Source organism: Prenolepis imparis, unplaced genomic scaffold, assembly GCF_030444845.1.
Source record: "Prenolepis imparis isolate NDT839.2.m4 unplaced genomic scaffold, iyPreImpa1.0 SCAF_9, whole genome shotgun sequence".
NCBI classification, from domain to species: domain Eukaryota; kingdom Metazoa; phylum Arthropoda; class Insecta; order Hymenoptera; family Formicidae; genus Prenolepis; species Prenolepis imparis.
Window position 1 is genome coordinate 5,307,969 of NW_028141167.1, and position 26,109 is coordinate 5,334,077.

General features: G+C 37.0%; 2 protein-coding genes across 12 annotated transcripts in view; one reads left to right on the forward strand and one right to left on the reverse strand.

The window, feature by feature from the left end:
- The first annotated feature begins 235 nt into the window (after positions 1 to 235).
- LOC145940799 (tropomyosin-like) lies at positions 236 to 6,803 on the forward strand. The gene is made up of 6 exons (XM_083046362.1): positions 236 to 475; positions 546 to 679; positions 902 to 1,090; positions 6,341 to 6,416; positions 6,495 to 6,627; positions 6,721 to 6,803. Exons 1-6 carry the CDS (start codon positions 236 to 238, stop codon positions 6,801 to 6,803), a joined length of 855 nt encoding a protein of 284 aa, XP_082902488.1.
- Positions 6,804 to 6,932: 129 nt separating this feature from the next.
- Dscam2 (Down syndrome cell adhesion molecule 2) overlaps positions 6,933 to 26,109 on the reverse strand; it is a 90,656-nt gene continuing 71,479 nt past the window's right edge. The window contains exons 8-30 of one of the 11 annotated variants that reach the window (XM_083046353.1): positions 24,567 to 24,711; positions 23,354 to 23,505; positions 22,857 to 23,129; positions 20,853 to 21,152; positions 17,773 to 17,892; positions 17,018 to 17,191; positions 16,703 to 16,853; positions 16,033 to 16,181; positions 15,768 to 15,899; positions 15,136 to 15,436; positions 14,846 to 15,024; positions 14,558 to 14,727; positions 14,341 to 14,479; positions 14,147 to 14,264; positions 13,562 to 14,013; positions 13,027 to 13,208; positions 12,446 to 12,839; positions 12,167 to 12,295; positions 11,839 to 11,991; positions 11,221 to 11,432; positions 10,852 to 11,005; positions 10,681 to 10,783; positions 6,933 to 10,366 (exon numbers count right to left, since the gene is read on the reverse strand). In XM_083046353.1, coding sequence (XP_082902479.1) covers positions 10,135 to 10,366; positions 10,681 to 10,783; positions 10,852 to 11,005; positions 11,221 to 11,432; positions 11,839 to 11,991; positions 12,167 to 12,295; positions 12,446 to 12,839; positions 13,027 to 13,208; positions 13,562 to 14,013; positions 14,147 to 14,264; positions 14,341 to 14,479; positions 14,558 to 14,727; positions 14,846 to 15,024; positions 15,136 to 15,436; positions 15,768 to 15,899; positions 16,033 to 16,181; positions 16,703 to 16,853; positions 17,018 to 17,191; positions 17,773 to 17,892; positions 20,853 to 21,152; positions 22,857 to 23,129; positions 23,354 to 23,505; positions 24,567 to 24,711 — 4,514 coding nt within the window. In that variant the 3' untranslated portion in view covers positions 6,933 to 10,134. The other 10 variants (XM_083046349.1, XM_083046352.1, XM_083046351.1 and 7 more) reach the window with 10 other exon arrangements.

Below are 26,109 nucleotides of genomic sequence, written 5' to 3' on the forward strand. Positions count from 1 at the left end.
AAAAATTATTAAAAAGTAGTTTTCACGCAATAAACATTTAGTAATTTAGTTAATTGATAATTAGTTAATTAATTAATTTTCCGTGATTTATATATTGCGAATTGCTAAGATCTGCTTAAAGGCAATTTAGGACCTCTCAATTTATACTTAAAAATTTTATTGATTTGACATCATTTTGATTAGTTTTAGAAAAAAAAATATTTTCAATTATTCAATTCAGCTTCCAACCGAAGTCATGAATGCTATTAAGAAACGGCTGCAGATGCTAAAGCTCGAGAAAGATCTCGCGATGGACAAAGCTGATCTGTGCGATCAGCAGGCGAAGGAAGCAAATCGGAAAGAAGAAAAACTGAAAGATGAAGTTCGCGAATTGGCGAAAAAACTAATGCAAATGGAACATGATCTTAAAGTGAGCAAAGCTCAGCTGATACAATCAAACAAAGATCTCGAGATGAAGGAGAGAATCTATATAGTGGTTAGTGAGTCAGAAAAATATATCATACGTTCTCGATTCGATCTACCTTTCGTCAATTGTAAAATTGCAGACGCTGTCGGAATTGGCTGTGTTAAATAGAAAAATGCAACAATGTATGCAGAATCTAGAAAAATCTGAGGAACGACGTTTATCGGGTCAAACGAAGCTCACGCAAGCCATGGAAACTGCGGAGGATGCAAAGCGGTATGCACACATATTAATTTTTTTATAAAATTTATTATGCAATATATAATTACTGTATAAATTATACTTTCGTAAAATATTTTTAATTTGTTATATCTTGTGAATTTATCTTGTGAAGTTATCTATGAAATTTATATTACTACAAACGTTTCTATTAGTACCATCGTCGTTTCTATTGTGAAAAAGTTGAGTTATCATAATAGTAAAGTGATTTTTATTCAGCATCTGTAAAGTCCTGGACAACAGGAGCAAGCAGGACGAAGAAAGGATGGACCAATTGATGACGCAATTGAAGGAAGCGAGACTCATTGCAGAAGACGCTGACACTAAATCGGACGAAATTTCAAGAAAATTGACGTTTGTCGAGGACGAACTCGAAGCGGCAGAAGAAAGGGTTAAATCAAGCGAAGCGTACGTATCGCATACAATTAAATCTAAATATAAAGGCTGCATTCTTTTCGGCTGAATTCATTCTCATCTATTTTAAGTTTGCTTATTTGGGAACAATTCAAATTCTTCTTTTGAAGATGACTAACTCTCGCAAGTTTTTTATTATTTACTAGGCTAACACAAATGCGTGCTACGAGTGCCATTCTTCAATTTTATATTAAAAAGAATGATATTATAAAAATAATATTTTTATATAAAGTTTGTTTAAATTTGATTAACATTTCTTGACAGAAATCAGATAATTAAAGCTTTAATTTGCTAATTAAATTTTAAAATAAAAATATGTTATAAAAATTGAAAATGTTATAAATAATATTACAAATAATATGTTTACTACTTAAAACTCGAATAATATATTTCATTGTTTGCAGATAACTTTTATATATATAATACAATGTACTATCGAAATATACAAGCAATAAATTTTTGACTATTCTTCGAATATCAAAAATCGATACTTTGAATAGCAGCGGATCCTATATGGCGCAAATTTTTATTGTGTATAGTGTATATCAAATCATTAAAAAAACTTACCTTTTTAAAAAAAGGTAAAAAAAGGGCGCCAAGTCCACACGCCATGTGAAAAAGTGTTATACAAAAAACAGTGTTTTTAAATTATTATAAAAAAACTTAATATTTCTAAAAAAAATAATGATACCAAAAAATTGCGCCAAATAAATAAAAATTTATGTTTTATAAAAAATTTATTTGTTTTATTATTTTAAATATTTAAAAAAAGTTATTCAGCCAAATATAAATGTGTATTTTGCAGATTATTATCTGATCTGATATAAAATTTATCACAGAATTATCTTTGTATTTTTAAGAATGATGCATCTGCACAGTCAAAACGATTTAGACCCGGTATTGAAACAATTAAAATGACGAACAAAAACTTGGCGTGCCCGGATCGGGGCACTAAAATGACATAAATTTCGTAATAAGATTGCTTAAAAATTAATTTATAAAATTTGTTTTTTAAAGTAATAATTAAAGTAAGATTTCTTAAATTTTTTAAAAATATTCCACATTGAACGATGTAATTGCGCTACTCGTCTCTTATAATTTTATATTTCAAACTTTATTTGTTAAGCTTGAAATATATTCTTACATTAAATTCTAGAATTTTAATTAATTTGTTAATATTTTACATTTTATGCTATATTATGCTAAGATTATGTATTTGTGATTAATTTTATATATATATTTTATTTATATGCAGATACTTGAAGATTGCATGTCAAATTTAATTTTAAAATATTTAATTTTTAATGCCCCGATCCGAGCACACCAAGTTTTTGTTCGTCATTTTAATTGTTTCAATACCGGGTCTAAATCGTTTTGACTGTGCAGATGCATCATTCTTAAAAATACAAAGATGATTCTGTGATAAATTTTATATCAGATCAGATAATAATCTGCAAAATACACATTTATATTTGGCTGAGTAACTTTTTTTAAATATTTAAAATAATAAAACAAATAAATTTTTTATAAAACATAAATTTTTATTTATTTGGCGCAATTTTTTGATATCATTATTTTTTTTAGAAATATTAAGTTTTTTTATAATAATTTAAAAACACTGTTTTTTGTATAACACTTTTTCACATGGCGTGTGGACTTGGCGCCCTTTTTTTACCTTTTTTTAAAAAGGTAAGTTTTTTTAATGATATCATTCATTTTCGTAGTATATATTTATTTATACATTTTTAAACAAAGAAGCAAAGATATGAGTTATTATCAAATTCGTATGATTTCTTCTTTACGTTTTTTATTTTACTAGACCAAAACAAGCGCGCGTTAAGCGCTTACAATTTTACATTCAAAAGAGTTATATTTTCAAAAAAATAATATAAAGTTTGTTGATAGAAATCAGTTGATAACTGTCAAAAAAATTGACCGAGTTTAAAGTATTATAACATGTATATTATTTAAAATATATTATTTTAATTTTTATAACACATTATTTCAAAACTTAATTAGGAATTAACGTTTTAATCAACTGATTTCTGTCAAAAATATTAATAAAACGTTAATTTGCTAATTAAATTATAAAATAATAATACGTTAAAAATATTATATAAAAATAGTTCTATGTTGCATATAATATGTCATAACACCTTATCTTCGTTTATAATAATTTTTGACAGAAATTAAGAAGGCAAATATTCTAAGACTTATAGTTTTTTACATTTTAGAATTTTAATTTTGAAAGTTATTCGCGAAAATTAAAAAACTTGCATGTATATATAGTTGTGCTCAATTCTACAATATTTGTTTATTTCAAAAAGAGCGTTAAAAATATTAATATTTTAAAACGAGCCAAAAATTAATCTTTCATATATTTTAACAGTACATTGTCTGCACATTATAATGGTACCATCAGCATACCAGCCTACAAACTTTTTAGTATAATATACATAATAAAATTGTACGCCATATGAGATCCGCGGCATAAAATTTTAATTTTCAATATTCTATAATGAGCCAAAATCTAATCGTATATATATTTCAATAGTGTATTGGTAGCAGATTATTTTGGTACCATCAGCATACCAGCGTACTACTTTTTTAATCTAATATACGTAAAATGAATCCGCGTATGGGGTTCGCAATATAAAAATTTTAATTTTCAATATTTTACAACGAGCCAAAAATTATTCTTTTATATATTTTAACAGTACATTATATGCACATTAAGATGGTACCATCAGCATACCAGCCTACAAACTTTTTGGTATAATACATGTAATATTACTGTGCGCCGCAAGGGGTCAGCGGCTTAAAAATTTTAATTTTCTATATTTTACAACGAGCCAAAAATTTTTCTTTCCTATATTTTAACAGTACATTATATGCACATTATGATGGTACCATCAGCGTACAAACTTTTTGATCCATTATACGTAAAATAAATCCGCGCTCTATGGGGTCAGCGGCATAAAAATTTTAATTTTCAATATTTTACAACGAGCCAAAAATTAATCTTTTGTGTATTTTAACAGTACATTATATGCACATTATGATGGTACCATCAGCATACCAGCGTACTAATTTTTGGTCTAATATACGTAAAATGAATCCGCGCCGTATGGGATCCGCGGCTTAAAAATTTTAATTTTCAATATTTTATAACAAGTCAAAAATTAATCTTTTATATATTTCAACAGTACATTGTGTTCACATTATGATGGTACTATCAGCATACCAGCCTACTAACTTTTTGGTATAAAATACATTATTTAATTGTGCGCCGTATGGGATCCGCGGCTTAAAAATTTAAATATTCAGTATTTTAAAACACGCCAAAAATTAATCTTTTATATATTTCAACAGTACATTTTTTGCACATTATGATTGTACCATGAGCATACCCGCGTTCAAACTTTTTGATCTAACAAGCGCGCGCTACGCGTGCGCCATTCCTCGATTTGATTGAAAAAAGATTGATATTTTCATATAACGTTTGTTTAAACTTGATTAATATTTTTTTGACAGAAATCATCTGATTAAACAATTAATTTGCTAACTAAATTTTAAAATGAAATTATGTTACAAAATATTAAAATAATAATATTTTAGAGAGAGAATTTTCTTTTAGAATTTGATTTAAAAAATTAAGGCTTCGAAGAGACATTTAAAACACGTCCAAATAAAATGTTTTACCATTTAGACAGGCTTTAATTTTCGCAAAAAACGTTTAAACTTTGAATTAAAAAATTATCAAGCATAATCATATTACGTTTATTACTATATTTACAGAAGTAAAAAATTCATCGTTTGTATATTTCGATAATATATTGTAATAAGATTATTCTTATATCAAACAGATACGGGCCTACAAATTTTATTATTTAATATATCCTAATATTAATCAAATTTAAAGTACCATAACATATTATTTAAAACATATTATTATTATAATTCTTATAACATATTATTATATTATAAAAATTATTTATCAAATTTATACTTTAATAAGCTAATTTTGGTAAAAAAATATTAATAAAGCGTTAATTTGCTAATTAAATTTTATAGTAATATGTTATAAAAATTAAAACAGTAATATGTCGTAAATAATATGTTATAATACTTTATCTACCACGCTGTGCATCTTGCGCGAGACTGACCGCAAGACTCTGAGCAGCAGTATCGCCAAACGCAGCTTACACGTCCGCCACGCTGCGCGTCTTGCGCGAAACTGATTCTCGATTCTCGAGACATTGCGATTGCGAGACTGACAATCAGTCTCGCGCGAAACGCGCAGCGTGGTGGATGTATGGGGTGTGCTTGGCGACACCGCTGCTCAGAGTCTTGCGGTCAATCTCGCGCGAGACGTGCAGCGTGGTGGATGTGTACAGACGCACGAATCTAATGAAGATATTTTGATCGAAAAATTCTTGTAGAAAGATTCTATTTTTCTTTGTCCTCTGTTAAAGATTTAAATAATGAATTTTTATGCATTGCATAATTAATTCACATATTTTTATGCATGCATTGTAATCAACGCATATAAAATATTAATTATGCAATGCATAAAAATTTAGTATTTAAATCTTTAATAGAAAGTGCGAACAAAAAAATTGAATTTTCTACAAGAATCTTTTGATAATCGAGATAATCACAACATCGAGACTAATTACGATTTTACTGACAAAAAGATTTATTAATATTTTTTGATAAAAATTAGCTACTTTAAACTCGGTTAATATTTTTGACAATTATCAGCTGATTTCTGTCAAAAAATATTAATCGAGGATAAGTATTATAACATATTATTTACAACATATTACTATTTTAATTTTTATAACATTGTGACTTTGAAATTGAATTAGCAAATTAACCCTTTAGTTATATTTTTTGACAAAAATCAACTGATTAAAGCGTTAATTTGCTAATTAAATGTTTAAATAATAAAATATATTATAAAAATTAAAATAATATGTTTTAAATAATATGTTATGGTACTTTAAATACGATTAATATTTTTTGACAGTTATCAGCTGATTTTGTCAAAAAATATCTTTTTAAAATCATCATTCTTTTTAATATAAAACCGAAGAATAGCGCCCGCTTGTGTTGTTCTAGTTCTTTAGCGAGAATCGACTTAACATGTCTTATTTAGAAAGGAATAGGATATACGCAATAGGTATTAAAAAATTTTAAAAGATCTTATAATATGTATTAACGTATAATAATGCATTTCAGAAAAATTCTCGAGAGAGAGGATGAGTTATTTATTGTCGGCAATATACTAAAGTCCTTAGAAGTGTCCGAAGAAAAAGTAATAATTGTTTTCTATATTTTGTTATATGTATATTTTAAAAAAATCAATAAAATGTACAGAAATTATTTATTGCAGGCTAATCAAAGGGTGGAAGAGTTTAAAGCGCAACTGAAGGAATTAAAAGTGAAACTGAAAGTTACCGAAAAGCGTGCTATAATGGCCGAGAAAACTGTCAAAATATTCACGAAAGAAATGGACAAGAGAGAAGGTGACTATATGCATTTTACAGATTCTCAATGTTTCAAGCTTGTCAAGTACCAATACCATTGTTATTCATAAAAAAATTATTGTCTATTTTTAGATTACCTATCAAAAGAAAAGGAAAAGTACAAATTCATCTGCGATGATCTTGACTCTACGTTTTCGGAACTAACAGGATATTGAAATGAATTGTTCCATCAAATCGATTACCTTTAATCGAGTTTGCATTGCGTAAATATAAATATAATCGCAATACTTACTGTTTATTGAATCATTTGCATTTCAGGTTCGATCAGAAAAACTCCACTCTAATACTTTACACGATATCAATTTATTTAATCGATTCTACGATCGACACAATGCATCAAAATGCCGTACCACAGATTTAATATAGTTTAAATTTAATCGCACAATTCGTTTTTTTTTTTTTTTTTTTAATCGTACAACCTCCGATCGCAGAACGGAGAGAAAACTTGCGAGCTTTTTTATTTCACTGACAATGAGACTCTCGCGATGTATCTCGCATCGCACTCGCGCCGGTACGCTTTCTTTTTCTACAACGATGTTAATCGTTAGTTACAATAACAATTATCCGTTTGATTTATTCACTCGCCTCCATTCATATCGATACAACAATTAAAGTGCATTCTCCGAGCTGCACGGATTATCGCAAAGAGCGACGAGGGATGCACCGAGTTGTGTCACTGCATCATCCTTCGAGGACCGTATAATCATTCGCGAACAAAAATACCTTATCGCAATCGAGATCTTAATGTATCAGATGTAATCAGATAAATAGAAAGATTATCTAATTCAGATAACATTTTTGTAAAAAGTTACAATCAGTAGAAAATTCGTTGAATTTTATTTTTCCTCGAAATCGTTGATTATAGATAATTTTTCATCAGTTCCTTATATAGAATTATCATAACGAAGAGAACTGGTCCCCATAAAAGATTACGAGAAGAGATTGACAGAACTCGGTCGATCCATGACGCAAGAAAAATGTACAAAAATCGTGTCGACGAAAACGCGTCTCGCAATCACACCACGACGAACTTTGTCTCTTCTTCGAAAATCGTTTTAATCGATTTAATCGAATACTACAAGTTTGATTGACGTGCTTCCCTTATATACATTAACTTTACGCGTCGTACATGCTTCTGTATGCACGCGCCTTGATGCCCGTGTACTCAACATATGTAATTTATATACGTATATCTACGGCTTCTCATCTTCATAGTGTCGCGCACACAGTTTTTCCTTAAGTTTACCGATATTAATTTACGATAAATCTGTGAAATATATTTTTTTTAATGTCGCTTACAATATTCTGGCATGTGAGACTAGAATTTCTTAACGTTCCTAAATTGTTTTTTTTCTGTAAGATCAAAGTTATCGTCGACGTGTACAGAGATGTACAATAAATTCGGAACAGTCTCCTTCGCGCTTAAATAAACTAGGTAATGGAAGTACGTGTGCCATCACAGAGAGAAGTTCGAATATAAAACACCGGTATGGTATACTTAACTAGGTAGAGTGACGCTTGGAGAAGGAAGGAAGAAGATCAACAATTACTCCATCACTTGGATCTCTTGGTAAAAGTTACAAAAAACGTCTCTTTTCTTTCTCGAAGTGTGTAAAGCGATCTGAATATTATCCCATTTTTATACACAGTATATAGTCCGCGGAATGGCAGTGTTGTGGAAGTATTGGAAGTTTACAACGCAGTAGAATGCGCGCATTTAATTAATTCTACGGCAATTTTTTTTATTAGTACTTTCGATTTCAGTCTGAAGAGGACTTGCACTGGTACGACTTATTGCATAATAGTAAGATTGGTCGCGTCAGATTACACGAGGTCTCGAGGTGCGCGACATTAGAAGAGAGATTTCTTAGAGGAGAGAAAGACGATTCTCCTTCTGAAGCGCCTTTGAGGAAAAACGAGATCGCTGCGATCAGTATATTCGCGCCTGATCGTGTATATCGCGCTCCGTGCGCACAGAAAAAACATTCTACATAGAAGTCTTAGGATTAATAACGGACTTAAAGTAATCAACGGTGCTATTATTAATACGTATATAAACTTTACAACGCAACAGAGCCCAACCATCAATGATCTCCGTCTTGGAGATTTGGAAGTCGGTGTCTTCTCTCTTCCCTGATTCATTCGTATCTCATCCCGATCCTTAAAATAATACGCGCGCACCGACATAGGCGTTCATTATTTTCAAAGTGGCTTCCGATTATTTTATATATTTACGGGAAATGGAAGAAATTTTTTTCAAATGTTAATACAGATAAAGTTGATTTATCCAGAGTATATTCCAGAGATAATTAAATTAAAAAATTTCACATATTTAAAAATAATCAAAATTATATTATTTAAATGGTAAATGATAATAAAATAAAATAAAAATGATAAAAATTAATATATGGAAAAATTATATGATAGACAATTTTAAATTATAGATCTTATCTCCCAAACATAATAAATATTTCTTATATATAGATTAAAATGTTGCAGATGCAAATTAAATATATTACGCATAAATAAAACGTATTGCAATCAATATTATATATAATAATTAGAAGTTATCAGAAAAATGTAAAGAGATACGGAAAGTGGCATAAAATTAACACGATAAATTGATGCAAATAAAGAAAAAATATTTGATAAATTAGAGACAGAAGCAAATGCAGCCTGCCACTGTTCTCGTTCATGATGCGCGAGGGATTCTTCTGTGCTCTGTTCATACGATTAAGTCTTTGGTCTCGAATGGATCGTCCGCCAGCGAACAACTCGCAGCGGTCTGAGCAAATTGTCGTTTTGGCACGCATTCGTACACGCGATTCGACAATCATCCACGCACTCGGACTCGGACTCATTCACGCAATCTACGCACTCCACGCGTCGCGTCACGGACAAGGAAGAGGAGACGCACGCACTTTTAGATACTTTCGACTAACTCTCTTTCGACTCGATCAACGAGGAAACACATTTATAGAAGAACAGTTCTATATATTTCGCACTTTCTATCATATAGCTGTATATTATTAATTAAATATTAAAAAAGCTGATGTATCTGCGAGGAATATAAAAATCTTTTTTATAAATTATGAATTAAGTTATGAAAGATGATAGCTTAATTTAAAAACACTGTAGGAGTTTAAGAACTTTTTTCTTTGTATATCAAGAAATTATCTTTTCTCTTTATTCAACTCGATGCATATGTGTCTGTTCTTCTATACTCGTCCATCTCGTTGCTTTGATCTTCTTTACAATCTTATTTATGCACGCCTCTCCCTATTAATCGTCGTTAACGAGTAGAATGTAATTTATCTATCGACAGAGAGAAATGTGGCAGTGGAGTAGTTCTACCAGTAACCACAAGGAAATTTCCGACGAGAGAAATGAGAAGGAAAGATCAATTTATCTAATCTTTGGACCACGGGATTGAAAAAGAAAGGAGGAGGGAGTCCCTACTATGGAAGAGTGATACCGTGGTACAGATTAGACGGCGATGGAGTAATCCGACGAGGGATTGTTTTGAGTGCTCGGCCGTGACCACAGGGAGCTCCTCAGGCCAAGTTTCAGCTTCTTCAGGGAATCAATGTCGCACTCGGCCTCGCTGAGCTCCGGCCGGTCCCCGTTCCCCGGCGTAGGCACAACCGCCCCCTGATTGCCGACGAACGCGGTCTCCGCGATCGAGATCGGCGGCAGTAGCGTGCGCAGAGAGCTCCTGCTGGGAACATGCCATCTTACGAGATAGCCAAGAGAAACAGACGAGACTTACTAGATGTTGCGAATGAGCGATGAGGAGTGATCGAGTGATTAAGCATCTGCTTAATTAACATTTGCGCCAATATTTTTTCGTATAATTTTTCAGGCTGCTCCTAGTTTCTAATGTCTGATTCAAACGAGATAAATTTACGGCTCAAAATCACTCAAATACTTTTACGTACATTGACACTGCGTGAGATTTTCTGGGAAACTAGAAAATGTGAAGAGATATGAGGCTAGCGAGATGATGATCTACGCTTGGTTATTTGAATTTACCTTGATCGCCCCCTTCGTGGCAGTGACTTCTGTTCGGACATGGGAGAAATGTCCGAAGAGGTGCTCGACGTGCCGTGATAGATGAAATCCGAAACCGCGCGAACTGAAATAACACGTTCGTTAGAATATCGATGAGTCAAATCGAGTCTTAATTGAATTCAAATTAAATACTATGTTTTAATTTGCCAGCGTCCAGTTGATTCGATGACTCCGTCCGCGAGCTTATCAGCTGATCCGGGTCAGACTCGCTCTCGTCGCTCTCGACATCGCCCGGAGCTTGTTGCTTTCTCTGCTGTCGCCTTCTCGACGAGACGCTCTTCATGCTCTGCGCAGATTAGATCTTTGTGCCAATCGCAATAGGACTCGTCAGAGAGAATTATATTCCTATCTCCATAATTATATTAAATTAAATAGCTGTCATTTATTTTTTAAATTCAGCTATTTTTAATTTATTAAATGATATTTTAAGATTCTCTTTGAATCGAATAAATTTAATGATAAAGAAATAATATTAAAATGATGAAAAGATGTAGCATATACCGTTGCTGCCGGTGGAGGACTCGCGCATCCTTCGGTCATGGCGTGCTCGTGATACATAAAGCTGTGAAGAAGAGTATTGTTCGGATGAAGACCGGCCGCCGTGGCCTCCGCCGCGCTTCCCAGTCCTCCCAATGCGCCCAACCCTGCCAGGCTTCCCCCGCCACCCTCCGAAAGCTGGAACGTAGCGTACGGCGAAATGTCCTCCGCTGTCTCTGTAACCCATCAGAGGCATTGCCTACCTTTCAAATCGCGTCGGGCTAACTGTTTCAGTCGTCCATTCGTTTCGTGCGAAGCGTAAAAATTCGCTTCGATTTTCCTTTCGATTATTATTTATTAAAAACACATTCATAATTTTTTTTTTAGATTTTTAAGATTGTGTTTTTTTTAAGAACTCTCTATGGTTTTCTTTTAATTTAAATTTATAATTTTTTTCTATTCCAGAATATATACATATGATACTCATATGCTTGTGAAGCGTGTTGTCTTCTTTTTGCAGCTTCATTTTTTAGGCAATTTTTTTTTACCATTGAGCGGCGCTAAAGGCGGCCGACTCTTACCTGCACAACAGTAATTATAGTACCAAACCTGGCAGTTGTCCAGATCGAAACAAAGGTTCACCTGGAATCTTGTCGGGACCAGCACCCGTATTCGCCGCTTGTTGCAGAGCCACTTTGTGTATCGTGGCATAATAACGCTCTCGTTGTGTCTCGGCATTTTGTTGGTTCTCTTGCGATTCCTTCATCGGCCGTTGCACTTGACCCCCCAAATATCCTGGCAAACATATTCTTTTATTAATCGCTTTTCAGTATTTTTTTCATATATAGAAAAATATTTGCAGATATATTCACAATATAACATTAAAAAATTAGATATAAAAATTAAAATTTAAATTAACGACAAAAATTATTTTATAAAATAAATTTGAGAAATTGAAAACTAGACTCACTGTTCTTCCAACGAAAGGCGACGATTACCGCTGCGGCGACCAACGCGATAGTAGCCACGATTAACGGGAGGATCACTTTAATATCCGCGTAAAACGGCATAACCGATGTCATTCCGCGCTTTGACAATCCTGGAGGTGGTGATTCTGCAAAGTTATAGGAACACAGTGCTTTTGGATATATGTATAAACTTATTGGATGGCATAGATACACATCTTCGACTTATATTAATTTTTCTTTTGTTATATATTATCTCAATTTAAATATATTTTTAAGCTTACCACCTTCCTTTGTCAACGTCACGAACGTGAACTCTGCCTGATTACTACCGGCCACGTTATGGGCCTCGACCTTGAGCTGGTAGACCGAGCTGGGTGTTAAGTTTGTCACAATGAATCGCCGTTGCATCTTGACGTTGTTCGACACCAGAGTCCAGTGAAACTCATTTATAGGTCTGTATTGAATAATAAAATATTTTATGGGACATCCGTTATCGGGCCAAATGTGCAATCGTAGCACCAAAGTAGTGGAATTCGGGCTGAGGAAGGCGGCCGCTGGTGGGATACCCGGAGCTTGACCTTGAGTTCGAACCGAGAGCACCGGAGACGATGGACTACTGCCGATCTTATTGTGCGACGTCAGATACAACTGATACGTGTTTCCGCACAGTAGCCCCTGTTAAGAAATTGCAATTGTTTTTCTTTTGTTCTTTTCGATCAGTTTAATTTTAATTTCTATTTTGATACCAGTGACAATTAATTCACTTTAAATATGTATCAATTAATAATCGTGCTTTAATATTTGTTATTAATTTCATTAATATTCGAAATATTAATATATTCCTGATTTCGGGCAAGTTTACCTTCAATTCGTGGTTGGTAGCGTGGCGAGATAATTGTAACTCATCGAGGGTACCATGAGTAGTTCGATAATATAGTGTGTAGCCTGTCAACGGCGCACCACCGTTGTGCTCGGATTTCCAATGCAATAATACACTACTCGACGTAGAACTGGTTACGTATAATACGGGAGCGTTGGGTGGAACTACAACAGTTGGTGATGTTATTCCAGACTGCATTAATATTCTGCTATAGCCGCTAAATTAGAATCTACGTAGTAAATCGATTTAGCGCGCCCGATCAGCTATTATTAAAATCTATTTAACAGAATATTGGCATCGTAATCATGTAGCAATATTATAATCTCATCATAATAACATTATATTCATATATTATAATATTTAATAACATCGAATAGATAGACATAAATAATCGTTTTAATATATAGTATAATACTGTACATAATGTGTTCTCTTTTATAACGTTCTTGCTAATTTTATTTAAGATATAAGCATAGGAATAAAAATAGAGAAAAAAATTAATCGTAAAAAAAATTACCTTGCACCGTAAGAGTGTAATGCAGTTTGTCGCTGCCTTGCGAATTCTCCACCTGACAAGTGTAATTCCCGCTGTCCTGCGACTGAAGATTCGACAACACGAGCTCTCCGGTCGTCAAGATCTGCACGTTTCTTGCAGAATCGGTGCGCATCTGTTCCGTGGTACCCTTGTACCATTCCCTCGTCGAATCCCCGACCGCGTTACACGCCAAAGTGGCCGAACCCCGCCACGGACGCACCACGTGCCCGCCGAAGGACGTGATCCTGGCTGGCACTCGATTCGTCGGCACTTGCGCGGCCACCCTCGAACTCTGACCTTCGCCCATCCGGGTACTACCGGTTACCCAAAATTGATACTCCACGTGTTGCTGCAGGTCGGTCGCCTCGAAATACGTGCTCGTGGCTGGTAACGTCTTCTTGCCGTGATTAAGTTCCTCCCGTCCGTCAACGACTCTGAAGAATTTTTTTATTATCTTTGCGAACTTGATAAAAGAATAAATGTGATAAAAATTTGATTATGCGAGATATTAAATAGTAAGATTAATAGACAGACAAGATGGTAACACAAATTCTGTTTTATTTTTACCTTGTATAAAGATTGTATTTTATAATAGCTCCATTCGGTTCAAGTGGAGGTAGCCACGAGATAAAGAGAGCTTGCGGCGAGCTCACGACGACTTTGATATCAGCCGGGCTGCCCGGCACTGAATAAAAAACGAGAGAAAAATATTAATTAAAATTTTACCAAAGGAAATTATTTTGAAATATCAAGTAAATCACCGTCTTCCTCCGTCTGACAATAAATTGTTTTGGAGGGTACACCGTCGCCGATTCTCGTATAAGCCAAAACCTGGATAGTGTAATTAGTGTATCGCCTAAGTCCAGTCAGAACCGTCGTTAGAGCGCTCGTTTTACGAACCTAATCACGAAATAAATTAATTTATCACGATTAAGAGAACACGGAAGAAACAAATGTTTAAGTTGAAGGAATAATCACCTCCATCTCATCCACTCCTCGCCACGCGTCTGCCAAAATTGGTTCGTAATTCAATTTGTAGCCTTGAATAATGCCGTTGCTGTGCGTGTTGGGCGGAGGTTGCCAAGACACTTGCAAAGATTGAGAAGTGAGCGCCGCGCATCTCACATCGTCTGGTGACATGCTGGGAACTATAAATAATCGTTTTTCAACGATTGCTGAAATCTATCTCAGAAATAATAGAAATAAAAGAAAAAAAAGATAAAATAAAAATGAATAAACATTTTTTAAAAAATTTATAACAATCACCGTCTTCCAACGTCTGCGTGAGCAATGGTTCGCACAAAGGTCCCGGTCCAACCTGATTGTAAGCTTGAACAACTAGGGTGTATCTAGTGTAGGGCCTGAGACCTGTAAGTCGAAGCTCTCCGCCACCTTCCTCTCCGTCGCCCGATACGGAGCTGAAGTTGTACGATGGATTGTTGGAGCTAAAATAAGAAAAAATATGCTGTTCATTCTCTCTTCCAAAGATATTTATTCACAATTCTTTGAAAATTTATTTCTAATTTATTTCTTAAATTTTCTCAAATAACAGTTACCTCGTTTCTTTGTAACCGACGTTGAAACCTTGTATGTCACCATGACGAAGTTCCGATAACGGCGGTGACCAGGTGACGAGAATCTCGGACGAGGAAAGAGCTCGAGCTGCGAGATTCATCGGCGGACCAGCTGGTCTTTGCGGTTCAGTCCTGACAACAAGTTCCGCCGAGGGGACAGATCGACCCGCTGGACCTTCCGCTATTACGCGTACGGTATATCTCGTGGCTGGTTTCAAGTCATCGATTAATGCCGCGTACGGCAATGGTGGTCCGGTAAACTCTTGTTGCTGCCACATTCCGCCTAGCAGTTTCGATTTGAAGATTTTACTTAGCTACATGATGTAGCTTACATCTTAAAGATGATAAATTGGAAAAAATGAGTTCTTATGCCAGATGATCAAAATAAGAGATCAATTTTGGAGAAATATATTGAAAGAATACAAAGACGATTACAGACAAAATTATATTTGTCGATGTCACGATTATTTTTTATACACACATGGTGTTATTTGGATAAATAAGTTAGAATTTTCAATAATTTCTAACAAAATGTGAATGAAACTATGATAACTTAAAATTTCACATATTATATTATATCATATCTTATTTATCACGTGGATAAAATAATTTACCTTCGCCCTCTTTGTACTGAAGAATGTACTTAGTGACCTCGCTAGTGTCCTGCGACTTATGTTGCCACTTAACGTTAATGCTACGACTCGCCACCATGGCAGTTTCTAGGGCGTTCGGCGGTTGTGGTGGCTCTAAAACGTGCGGAATTCGATATTAATGCACTCATGTGTCGATATATATGCGCATAGCGCAAGAGTATTACATTTGGAATTCAATTATATTCTATATCGGAACGAATTGACCTACAAAACCTATATATCGTACCTTGCACGAGGAGTTGCACCAGCTGCTGATCGCGGCCGTAAAGATTGTTCGCCTGGCAAAAATACGCACCGCTGTCAGCGGCTTCCGCCGACGAGATTTGCAATTGCGCGATGATACCATCCGGTGTTACTTCCTGCTTCACCGTAACGCTTTACAGCAAATTTATAAAAGTCCATTAAAAGCTCTGTGCGAGAGGCACAATTATGAAATATTCATATGCCATCGCATCATACAGAAGTGACGCGCTAATATTTTACAACTCCCTTTGAAACAACGCATTTCAGTATTCCCTTAATAAACGGATAAACGGATTACATTTGACCCTTTCAATTGGATATATGATGCTCTTGCATTTTTCAAGTGGATGGATACACTTCACGTGCCTTTTCTATTATCAGCCCGGTTATGCATTATTAATACCTTAACCGTCATATTTCATTTGCTAAATTCCGCTCGACGCGATCGATTTATCGAGAATAACGCGCGGTTCGCAATAAACGTGGCACACTGAACGAGACAGGATAATTTCACGAGAGAGAGAATCGTAGCAAGATGGAAATTTTGCGCCGCGTACGTTTTAGTTAATTCATCGCGTATCGATTTATCGCGTCCCGCGCGAACTCCTTTCGATGATTATATATACTATTACGTACAGTTAATCTCAACTTACCGGTAATTCGTCGACGGATTAAGCTCGCTCTTGCCGCCTTTCAACCAGGTAACGGTAACCGGCTTATCGCCGTGTACCTCACAGTGTAACGTCGCCGTGTCTCCTTTCTTTACGGTTACGAGCCTCGACGGCGCCGCGAAATACGGAGATGCTATAAAACCGCAAAGCAACACGCAGAAAAGCTGAATGATAAATCTAAATGGTAAGATGGAATGCAAATAGAGGCTTTGCTTGAGCATATTTATATCACGCTCGCTATATCACGTGCTATTGAAGAGAATTGCAAAACGTGATTTTTTAAAATATTTTACTCACAATTGACTTTTAACTGCACGACCTTGCCTAGACCGCTTCCTATGCCGTTGCTCGCGTGACACAGATAGAAACCTTCTCTGTCTTCTTTCACATGTTGCAGCAACAGCGTGCCGTTGCTGAGGATTTTAGTATACGTTCTTTCACGCAACTCCTCGTAATCACCGGCTTTGCTTCCTGTTAAAAAATGTACCGTATGAAAAAAAGTCAACTAACATTTTATATAAAAGTATCTCGTCATACACTTTAAGCTCAAAAAAAAAATAGAATGACAGTTTGACACGTAGAAAGTATTTAAAAAAATAAAATTAATCCGTTTTTAACAAGTTTCCATACGTAGAGATATAGCTACGACGACCATCCGTCCTTTATTTTAGAGGACAGTCCTTTATTTCAAGTAGCTGTCTTTTAGATTTATTCACTTTTTTTAAACTTTAACATGAGAATTTGTACGAAAACAACGGAACCTTTTATCTGAAACCTATTTAAGAAACCAAGGATTTGTTTCAACATAGAGAGTCGAATCAGTTTCAAATTATAAAGAATTAAAAGAGTAGACTTCTGATAGTCACAGAATTTTTTTTTGTTCGTCGATTTTCACTTTGGTCGCAAACTGATTTGGAAACATATTGAAACAAAGCCCTAAAATTTTCAGATTTGCCCTTTATCTTCTCTCAGAAAATATGGTCACCGTAGATATAGCTGAACATCACGCGGAAAAAATTGGTATAAAAAATTGCTCTATCGGTCTCACTCACCGGTGGCTTTCTTCCAGACGATCGTCGGGGTCGGGACACCCTGCGCTTGACAGTGCAAGGCGACGTGGCGATTCCTCTCGACGCTCACGTCGATGGGCTCGACGATCCACCTGGGCGGCACTGCAACGTCAGAGAGACCCGCTTTACACGAAATCCATCAAGGGCGCCAATTTTCAACTTATTATGCTTTGCTTTACTGGTCGTTAGCGATTTAGAGACAGGTACGTTTTTCATGATAGATGGAAAAGATCGTAAAATAGCGCGGACGAAAAGGAGCTATACGTGAGCTGGTGTCGCTTGTGCAACTCTGCGCGACTCTATACGCGTCGTCAAAGAGATTGAATCTCAAACGAACCGATAAAATAGACATGAAAGAGAGTAAGAGAGAAAAAAGAGAGCTGAACACACAGAGAGAAACAGACTCGCGTGTGAAGCTCTAGAATGTTCTTTTGATCTTTCTTTTGAAATATATACGCTACTTTCTCGTTCAGTTCGATTTTTGCAGTTCTCGAATTTCCGTGCTTTTGACGCGACGTACGCGGCTATTTGCGTGATGAAGAAACTGATAAAGATACTTGAGAGAGAGAAGATAGAGTGATAGAATGAAGGTAAGTATGTGGGTGGGGCAGAGTTGGAGAATCAGGGGTTTCATGAATCGATGCGAGGCGTATTTCGCGGGTGTCAATTGATATATATAGATATATATAAAGTCTCGTGTCATTCGCACGCCAGGCAGCAGCAGACAATTCACCTCTATGTTCAACACGGCAACAGGGTAACAAGGAAAGTGACAAGGGACAGGGGCAATCGATCATCTATTATCTGCAACGTTAACTCTCCTAGGAGCTACCAACAAGGACAACGAAACGAAGGCGTTTCTATGATAGCGCGTGATACAATGGTTATACGTATACAGCTCTTAGCTCGTAAAAAAAAGGAAAAAAGTAAGACGGATGCTTGATCGTCAAAGTTTCTCTTCGACCAGGCGCGAGATTTTGCGTCGCGCATCGATTTGTCGACAAAGTCTCGTAGGGGTTGGTTTTTGTACGATTAGGTGTATTGTTTGGCAAGGTTCTACTTCTTACTGTGGTGATAAAAAACGCTGCATAAGCGAGATACTGTGAGTGGGAGTTTCCAACGTTTTACAAGACGGCAAAATATCGGCCACGCATCGATCGCGTGCGACAATATATAATATATATAGATAGATAGATATAGATATATAGACGTATATATGTATGTAATATATATGTAACGTGAGTATACAAATATATATACTCGAGCCCAAACGATGGCGTGTGAAACAAGTAGAACTCTTGGAAAGAGGTACGCAAGGGCGGGATGTGTTTGGGTGCGGACCTCGTGAAGGAGGCGAATAATAATAATAATGATAACAATAATAATAACAATATATATGTATATATAAGTACCCGCGTCTAACGACTAGTTCGATAAAGTACGAGTTTAATTAATAATATACGTACTACTAGCCTACATTACCCAGTCGCTAACGAAGCAGAGAATGTACGCTCGAGAGAATTCCTTTAAATTCCTTTAAATTCATCCTTAGAAGAATTTAAGGCTCTGTTAATCTCGGCGAGTTTAAAATCTTTTTATTATTTTCGCCAAATCATTCGTTTATTTTTACGCGAAAGAGAGTTTGCAAATGCGAGCGTTCGACATTCTCGTCCCGTTGCGACGAAAGAAATATAAAAATCAGAAAGAAAGACAGACAGAAAGAGAAGGAGAGATAGAGAGAGAGAGAGAAAGATAGATAGATAGAGATGGTGAGTAAACATGCAAAAGTGAATAAAGGTTGTCTTCCAACGAGCCCAAAGAAGAGCCAGCGCAAAGGTCGGTGAAGATTGGTCGTGAGCGTGGTGGCACGTGCTCGCACTCGGGTGATCAAGATACTTGATGTATAATATAGATAATTAAATATAATTTTATAAACATACACACACATATACAAAGATATATAATATATATTTACACGTAAAATGTGCAGGCAGAGTGATCTACGACTACGTAAAGAGAGATCATGCCGAATAAAGTGTCAATGCTCACACGCACGCACGCATCTCAGGCCAGACAAAATCTTTATTCATTTTTATTTATTGTAGCTGCAGTTGTTGCTGTTGTTGTTGTAGTTGTTGTAGAAACGAGTAAAAAATAAGGAAAGGTGCAAACTGTTACCTTTATTATTCGGTCAAGTCAAGCAAACCTCGGGGGTCCACGAGATACCGACGCATTCCCAGAGAGCCAAAGCAACGCAAATGTAATACACACTGTGTCTGGGTTAAAAAGGAAGATCTCGAATGGATTTCTAGGATAAATTCGTTAGGTTAAGGGACAAGATAGAAGAGAAAGGGGGGAGGAGGAGGAGGAGGAAAGGGTAGGTAGGTGCGTAACGATCGTGATCTCGCCCGGGGGTGAATATGCTGTCATTCGGAATTACGGTGATATCGTCTTTAAGCCGTGGCAAACGTGGACTACAGTCTCTCTAAATGTCACATCCTGGCGAGAACACAGCTATGATGAGCTATGGTGAAGCGGGAACCGAGTCAATAAGCGCGGTGATATGTCGATGGCGATGGATGATGAAATAGTGACTGAGATTGGAGAGTGGTTGACAAGGAGCTGTGGAATGGATGTTTGTAGGATGACGTTCGACCCCGAAATCTCGAAGCTTCGCGTCTCGTTATGAATATCTGAACACAAAATCATTGAAAATTCGTTTAACAACTTTTCTCGACATATGTAACCTTGTGTTTCACAAATTTAAATTTACGAAAAATTATTTTATATAAATTGTGTGTATATATTATATATTTTTTTCATATATCTTTCACGCTTTAAAATAACGCTCACATATATTTGTAGATGTCAATAAACTTAATATATAAAAATTACATAAACAATTTTATAGAATATAAGAGTCAATGGAAAAAATACGAATTAGAGATCTATATCATTAATAATTTACTAATTTAATTTTTAGATCGGGGATGAAACAATTGTGGGATTGACAAGGCGATTATTAGGAACGCTAGGACAAGGGTCGGCGATTATCTAGTTACCTTTTACCTGTAGCTTGGCCGTGTACCTGACCTCGGCGGCGGGGTTCGCGGCGACGCAGGTATAGTCACCGGAGTGCTCGGCCGCGAGATTCGTTATACTGAGGAGGCTCGAGTAGGGATCCAGTTGGGAGACGTTTGCGACGGAGGCCAGATTCGGCGGCAAGAAAAAGGGATTTTGGCCGTCTTTTAGCCAGGATATGGTTAGGGGTGGATCTCCCGCCGCGACCCCGCACACCGTCCGCGTCCGCATCCCCTCGGATAGTCCCTCTTGGAACGTAAATGGCTCAATAATAGGGGGTACTGGAAAAGGTCAAGAGAGAAGAGAGAACCATACGTGAGAGCAAGAAAAAGATGGCACCAAAAAACGCAAGAACCTTGTAATACCAGGTATATGTGTTCTTTCTTCACATATGTATATATATGTATTTATATATATATATATGAATATATATATATAGGTTTACAGTATGTGTATATATATATATTGCTTATTCTTTTCGTTTTCGTTCCTTCCGCTTCTCATATAAACAGTGGTACGTCCATGTATATGTATAGATATATATATATAGAATATAATATGTATATATGTAGAATATATATGTACAATAGAGGCAGTATAGTAACGTAGCAATGTAGAGGAGAGAGAGGGTGGCCCCGCCGCGAACCTGCCCCTGACGCCCTCACACCTTATACATTTAAATTGACATCGCACACACTTGCGCGCAGCATCCGATTCTTTCCAATATAAGAGCGAGCGTTCGTTCATCTTTCCGAAGCTACCGCGTCGTTTCCTTCAAGATCAATTCAATTATCAATTGCATATCTCAAATAGTTTCTTCGTTTTTTATTTGCAAAAATTTGTAAGAATTAAAAATATAAATGAGATAGATTGCTATAGAGATATAATCAGATGCAGGAGGAAACGCGCGGCGTCGCTCTCGAGAAGTCAAAATATGACTTCCCTTCGAGGACATATAAGGAGAGGTAGAAGCAGGTATCGTGCATAAGGAAGAGTCACGCTAAGCGTGAGCAATCTTTAATTACAAGTCACCAAGTCTCTACGTTCCTTGGTGACGAAAAAATCGGCGTGGTCATCGTCATGGATCGTTTGAAAGCATCGTCGGAGATTTTATTTTTAGAGAGAGAGAGAGAGATTTTATTATTATTATTATTTTCACATTAAACGAAACTGTGTTTACAGATCTCGCGAATGAAAATGTAATAACGTTGCCGTTTATAGGACAACTAGGACACAGGATTTCCACATGCAGCTCTTACACGCGCGATCCATTTCCGAAACCGGCCGACACGGTTCGCACGCACGCAACGCAAACGCACACGCACACGCACACGCAAAACTCGGGCGGTCAGGCGGTCGTCGGGCAAATTGTAGGGGGCCTAGAGGAGGATTACCATGAACCACAAGCCGCTGCGTGTGCGATACCTCTGCGGCCACATTACGGGCCACGCACGAGTAGTTGCCGTTGTGATCTGGAGATAAACTTTCAATCATCAGTATGCTATTGTACTGGTCCACATTGGTGACAGTGACGCGCTCCGACGGCCCCATCGAGCGTCCGTCTTTGAGCCACGTGATGGACAGCGGCAGATCGCCTCTAGTCACCGAGCACGTCAGGGTGGTACGTTCGCCGAGGTGCAGGTCGCGATCTGCCGTGAACGGGCTAATTTTGGGGGGAACTGGAATAATAACAACGAGAAAGCTCGTGAGCGCACGTACAATACATAGACGGCAATCGGTAACACATGGCGTGTGTCTCCGTCTCCCCTTGCGCGCAATCCTAGAAATTATCTCTCTATTCGTTCCTGACCCTCATCTTTCTTCCTCGTCTTGATTAGTCATTCGGTTATGCTCGAATCTGTCTTCCCGACCTCGTGAATCGCCCTCGTCTCCTCATGATATCCGTTACCAGATCGTCTTCCGTCCGCGAATGGTCCATCTGCGACAATTTGTTATCGTACGAAACCGGAAGTAATATGCCTTACCAATCACTGCGACGTCTCCGGATCTCCTGGCGCTGTGACCCTGCTTGTTCCTCGCCCAACAGGTGTAAACGCCGGCGTCGCCGTTCTTCTGCACGCTGCTGATCATCAGAGTGCCGTCTCGAAGTACCTTTTGACGCAGATCGTCCGGTAATTCGCGATTCCCTCTTTCCCATCTGATCTCCTCGATCGGATATCCGGCCACGGGACACTTCAAACGGAGAGTCTCGCCAGCGACGGCAGTCACTTTTGGGATCAGGCGTATGTATGGAAGTCCTAGAGAGAAAATTTCCTCATTTATGTATTCTTCTGCATTTTAAGGTTCTGAGCTATTAATAGTCATACATTAGTGATAAACCATCATTTATGGATGCATCATTATGAAAAATCAGATAATGGATCGTTATGTATGATCAGTTTTGGAGCAATCATGCAATATTAATATTTGTAATTTTATCTCGTTACATTACGTATGAGAATAATTAGCGAAAGTTACGTACCGTAAACATTCAGTCGCGCAGCATGTGTCACTTTTCCCGCACGATTTTCGGCGGTGCAGGAATATTCGCCTCCGTCCTCCACCATAACATGGCTTATATTGACATGGGATATGACATCGCCGTGCACCGTTACGTATTGACCAATGACGAATCTTGCGCAACAATCAATGAGTTTTTATATGAAAATTAATTTACGCAGTAATAGTCACAGTAATTTGTCATATGTCATATTCATCAAATTTAATAAAAAGAGAGAATTAAATTCTGATAACCGTATTTGAAAAAAAAAATTATTACGTAATAGCAGACACACATACAGTTACAGTAATAATATTTTTAGCACAATAGCGTGTGTAATGTTGCGTAATAAAAGTATTATAATAAAAATCGCGATGGCGAAAAGATGCATCGATTTTTCAGAGATACATTTCTATCTATTGTTAATCTGACATGCCAGACAGCTCTCAAAACGGCACGATCTCATGAATCTCCGGCGTTATCGTTGCGCATTATCGTTTAGAATTTGTTCAGGTTCCATCTCGAGTCGAGAATAAAACTATAGCCACATGAAACTGCGTCCGGCAACGAGCAAAAGGATACGAGCGACGGTGATAAAATGGTATACGACGAATCCTCGAGATAGTGGATCCTTTATACCGATCAGTCGTTAAACTACACGTGGGACTCGCAAACGTATTCAACGACGTGGTCAGTCTATACATCATCTATGCGATAAATATTCTCGTTTCTGCCTAGGATATTACACACGGAATTGTTTACACACGCATCGGGATAATCGCGAATGACACCGTCAAAAATTACGATAACGACGTAAGTGACATTTAGGGCGTCTTGCACCCTCGATGGCGCCCTCATTTCAAGAACGTCGATCTCGATCTCGTGCTTCATCACCTCTCCGAGAGCTATTTGATATCGTCAATAATAACGTGTATGTGTCATGTGATAATAGCACAATATAAAAGAAAATACAATATCGTATATTCGATATCGTAATCGATATCACTCAAATGCCATAATCATGATACGTATAAAATGACGGCATCGCGATATCATTTCTTTTTCTTTCTTTCCTTTTTTTGCAGGTTCGTTAGTTACACCGGTGAATTATGAGATATATGAAGTCCCGAAAATGAGCACGCAGAATACCAGCAAAAATGTAGGCCATTTCGGAGAATTAGGGGGACGAGCTTACCTTCCATTAGTCGGTAAGGGAAAACCATCCAACGCCCATGATACCTGCGGTGTTGGGTTTCCTGCGGCAGAACATTTTAAGGATACGGCGGGTCCTGGCTGGAGTGTCTGCTCGATGAACGAGTATAGGAGTACCGGCGGCGCGTCTGGAACGTTAAGTCGAGCTTAATTACGCGCCGGATACTTTAACGCCGCCAAGCGTTATCGTTAATCAAAGTTGCTGGAACTTGGGAAAATATGTAGCTGCAAGCGACCGTTTAAAATAAAAGAGAAACATTTGTGCACGCGGTGTGGAATTAATGCAAATTCGATATCGCGCGAGCGCGCGGCTAAACCGACTTCCCGTTCTTGAAAAATTATTACAGAAATGTTTCGCGTTTTTTATCTTACGACCCAAACCTAGTATTTATATTCAAGTTGAGAAATTTTATTCCCATATATACATTTGTATTTATCTCTACTATGAAAATGTGGATTACCGATGTAATCCACGCGAGTACCGCGACCCGACAATAAAATGCGAGTGCAACGGGGGTTAAGCGAAGGGTTACGAGCGCGAGCCGTGCTGGAAAGAAGAAGGCAAGAGCGAGGACGCGCGCGATCCTGATCCTGAAAGCCGCCACGCCCAGTGCACATCGCGATGGAAATACGAGAGACAATGGACCCGCCATCATGGAAGCACCGTGCGAATATTTCTCTTTTCTTTGTCGACGTTACTCCGGCAACACGGAGGAAAGAAGACTGATGAGCGAGAAGCCTGCGAAAGCGTAGAAGAAGATTCTGAATATATATATATATATGAATCTTCGTCGCGAGAGGAGAATTCATCGGGATCGAACAGCCGCGCCGATCTATCCGGCTGTGCTCGTAATTAAAAGTGTCGATTCCGCCGTCATTAAAAAAGCTTCGCTGTCGCGTTGTAAAGAGAATACGGGCCTCGAAGGAGGAAAGGAAGAAAATGGTCCGAATGAGAATGTCGGTGGTTATTCTCTTGCTCGCGAATCCATGCGCAAATTGATGAAGCCCGTCTCGATGCCTCTCGGCGATCATCAGCGTGTCTCTCGTAGTCGCGGCTGTTCCACCTCCGGTCGATGAAATGGAATTTTAAGTGATGGTGATAGCGACCGACGCCAAGCATTACAGTACTTTAGGAGGAAAATCTGTTCGTCATTCAACAGGAACAGCTTCTACCGCTTTTACGTTGATTGTCGTCGCGATTCAATATCTATCAAAGTATGCGAATCGTCGGATCTAAAATATTTGTTGTAATTTAATAAAAATATACGGGGTAATTGTGTGTAATTTAATAAAAATATATATGGGGCGGTTTTTACATATAAATACATTTGATTTCAACGGAGATTTTTTTTTATAATGACACGAGAGAATTCGTTTACTGCAAAGTAGAGTAATTGGATTTATATTTTAATTTCTTCGATTTATATTTTCGACACAATTATATTTTTGACGGATCGATAAAAAATGGCAAATTAAAACATTTGGACGTTAGTGGAATTGGTAAAAAACGCGCTTTAAGCGTGCAG